The sequence below is a fragment of the Medicago sativa genome, chromosome 1 (assembly GCF_051527215.1).
Source record: "Medicago sativa cultivar Bolivia chromosome 1, Bolivia_mono, whole genome shotgun sequence".
NCBI lineage: Eukaryota > Viridiplantae > Streptophyta > Magnoliopsida > Fabales > Fabaceae > Medicago > Medicago sativa.
The window spans coordinates 36890271-36893970 of NC_140749.1; the positions used below are offsets into that span (position 1 = coordinate 36890271).

The following is a 3700-nucleotide window of genomic DNA, read 5'->3' on the forward strand; positions in this document are numbered from 1 at the left end:
GAGCCATGGGTTTTCCTAACAATATTATCTCCACAATTATGGACTGTATTAGATCTGTTTCCTTCTCCATCCTTATCAATGGCCAACCTTCTGAGGCTTTCTCACCTACCAGAGGCCTTAGACAAGGGGACCCCTTGTCCCCTTATTTGTACATCATTTGTGCAGAGGTATTATCTGGGATGTTAGATAAAGCTCAGAAAGATGGCAAGATTAAAGGCATATCCATTGCAACTAATGCCCCAGCCATTTCACATCTACTCTATGCTGATGATAGTATATTATTTTGTAGAGCCAGAATTGATGAAGCTAAGACTATTATGGAGATTCTTCACACATATCAGCAAATGTCTGGCCAAAAAATCAACTTAGATAAATCTGAGATGGTTTTTAGCCCCAACATATCTCAGGATTTCAAGGAGGAATTCCAAAAGCAACTCCCGGTCAATATCAGTGATGGTATTCACAAGTACTTAGGCATGCCAATTCAGTTTGGCAGATCAAAGGAGCAAGACTTCCATTTTATTATGGAGAGAATATGGAAAAAGCTAAAAGGATGGAAGGAAAGGTGCCTATCTTTTGAAGGGAGAGGGGTTCTGATCAGGGTTGTAGCTCAAGCTATACCTACATATTATATGAGCTGTTTTATGCTTCCTAAAGGCTTATGTTCTAAAATAGAAAAAGCCATCTGCTCCTTCTGGTGGGGTTCTACAGACATAAATAAAAAGATGCATTGGGTGTCCAAGAAGAAGCTGTTCAGATCTAAGCATTCAGGAGGTTTGGGCTTCAAAACTCTAATGGATTTTAATCTAGCTATGCTGGCTAAACAAGTGTGGCGTCTTCATACTAATCCTAACTCTCTTATTGCAAAATGTTTTAAAGCTAAATATTTTCCACACACTGACATACTACAAGCCAGTGTAGGAAACAACCCTAGTTATATATGGAGAAGTATCCAGAATGCTATCTGGGTTATCTCTAAAGGAAGCTGCTGGAGGATTGGTGATGGAGGTTCAGTCAACATTTGGGAAGACAACTAGGTGCCTTCTTATCAGGGTTTCAAAGTTATGACAACTAAAGGGCCTAATCATTCTGTTAATAAAGTTAAGGACCTAATCAACAGTCAGGATTCTTCGTGGAACAAAGAGCTCCTCGAAGACCAGTTTTTATGCATTGACAAAGATCAAATCTCTCAAATCCCTCTTGTCAACAATACCAATCCTGACTCTCTCATGTGGATGCATGAACCAACTGGGATTTACTCTGTCAAGAGTGGTTATAATGCTATAAGATCCTGGCAGAACCAACATATTAACTACACATCATCTAGTAGTGATGAGACACATACATGGAAAAAGATTTGGTCTCTGCACACTATACCCAGACACAAGGTGTTACTTTGGAGAATTTTAAACGACTCCCTTCCTGTTAGAAATGCACTAAGTAAAAGGGGAATTCAGTGTGACCCTCTCTGCCCTAGATGCCACTCCAAAATTGAAACCATCACTCATTTATTCATGACTTGCCCTCTATCTAAAAGAGTCTGGTTTGGTTCTAACCTTTGCATTAATTTCGACAACTATCCTAATCCTAATTTCATAAATTGGCTTTATGATGCTATTCTTCACAAGGATGAAAGTATCATCATCCAAATAGCAGCAATCATCTACAATTTATGGCATGCTAGGAATTTAAAGGTTTTTGAAGATCAAATGATACCTGAGATGGACATCATACAACGAGCTTCAAAATGCATTTCTGATTATCATCAAGCAAATACCCAGGCTCCTCAAACCCTGTCTCGTACGGGTATTAATTCCGGTTCGCAGCATCCTCCAGCTAAGAATCCCAAATGGAAGCGTCCAACTCCAGGAATGGTGAAGGTTAACACTGATGCGAACTTGCAAATTCATGGTAAATGGGGTTTAGGCATCATCATTAGAGATGAAGCTGGTCTGGTTATGGCGGCAAGCACTTGGGAAACAAATGGAAATGATAAAGCTTTGGAGGCCGAAGCTTATGCTATGCTCACAGGGATGCACTTCGCTAAGGATTGTGGGTTTAGAACGGTCGTTTTTGAAGGTGATAATGAGAAGCTAATGAAGATGGTGAGAGAAGACTATATTCAAAATAGATCTTATCTTGGGTTAATGTTACAGGAAATCCACAGAGCCAAATCTAGCTTCGACACTTGTCAATTTCAGTTTACTTTTAGATCAGGAAACAAAGTTGCTAATAGATTGGCCCAACTAGCCCATTCTGAACCTAATAAGGTTTGGATGGAGGAGGTGCCACTAGCAATCTCTTCTTTGTATTTTCAGGATAATTTGATTTAATAAAATCGTTTCTTATTCAAAAAAAAAAAAAGGATACGATTTGTCAATTAAACCCTTTGTCAATTACTTTTATCTTTTTCAATAAAACTGATTAATGTTATCTATTTGGAAAACTAAAGTTTGTTTTTTTTAAACAAAGTTTGTTTTTTTTTTTTTTAAACAAAGTTTGTTTCTTGTTATCTTCAAATTTAAACAAAATTTTGTTACAAACAATGGTTCCAAGAAGAGTTAAAATTCTATAAATAAGATGAACAACAACTGGTAAAAAATTCAAGTGCAAAGTAATAGAACAGATTTGAGAGAAGAAAATTAAAAGACTCCATGAATGTTCAAAAGAAAGAAAATTGACAATTGTTTGTTATGAGAGAGAGAGAGAGAGAGAGAGAGAGAGAGAGAGAGAGAGAGAGAGAGAGAGAGAGAGAGAGAGAGAGAGAGAGAGAGAGAGAGAGAGAGAGAGAGAGAGAGCGCAAAAAATAGGAATTTGTTGGAGAAAAAGATAACAAGGGTATAATAACTGACAATTGTTTGTTACGAGAGAAAAATAACATATTAAATTTATATTGGAAAGATAAAGTGTGTGCAAAAAAATATAAATTTATTGGTGGATTAAAATAAGGGTATAATAGGAAGAAAATGTGCAAAAATACACATCGCTATTTTTGTGTTATTTTTCTAAAAAGACGCTTAAAAAGGAACAGAGTGAGTATAAAGAAGACTACCATTTTCAGCACACTTTTTGATTGGACTTTTCTTTCCAAAAATACCCTTAATTTTAAATACAAATAACACATGTAATAAATAAATAAGAATAAATTTAGTTTAAGCAGAAAACTTACACATTGTTCCTTATGAATTGTTCTTACTGTTAGCCAATTATAAAATAACACGTGGATTACTAATCCATGTCACTAATAGTCTCCGTTAACCCTCTTTTACCTCCGTAATCATAGATAAAACTCACAAAAAACTAGCACAAAACAAAAACTCATGTTACTTTTTTATCAGCCGCTTTTATGTTGTACATCTATATTATTTTATTTTATTAATATAAGTTACTCTTCCTTAACCTTTGATCAATTATAAACATGAGCAAAAAAATAATGGTAAAGATTGGACTCTAAATCCTCTAAAAAAAATAGTGACAAACGTGAGGAAAAAATAATGTTAAAGATTGGACTTTAAATCCTCCAAAAAAGATTAGTAACAAACGTGAGCAAAAAATAATGTTAAAGATTGGACTTTAAATCCTCTAAAAAAAAGATTTGTAACAAATGTTAGCAAAAAATATTGTTAAAGATTGGACTTTAAATCATATAAAAAAAAGAGATTAGGATTCAAAATATTTTAGAAAAAGATGTGTTAGCACT

The 3700-nt window shown here is 34.9% G+C and overlaps 1 protein-coding gene across 1 annotated transcript; it reads left to right on the forward strand.

Moving 5' to 3' along the window:
- The first annotated feature begins 1064 nt into the window (after positions 1-1064).
- Positions 1065-2333, forward strand: LOC146954698 (uncharacterized). Its single transcript, XM_085745638.1, has one exon. It carries the CDS (start codon positions 1065-1067, stop codon positions 2331-2333), a length of 1269 nt encoding a protein of 422 aa, XP_085601764.1.
- The last annotated feature ends 1367 nt before the right edge of the window (positions 2334-3700 follow it).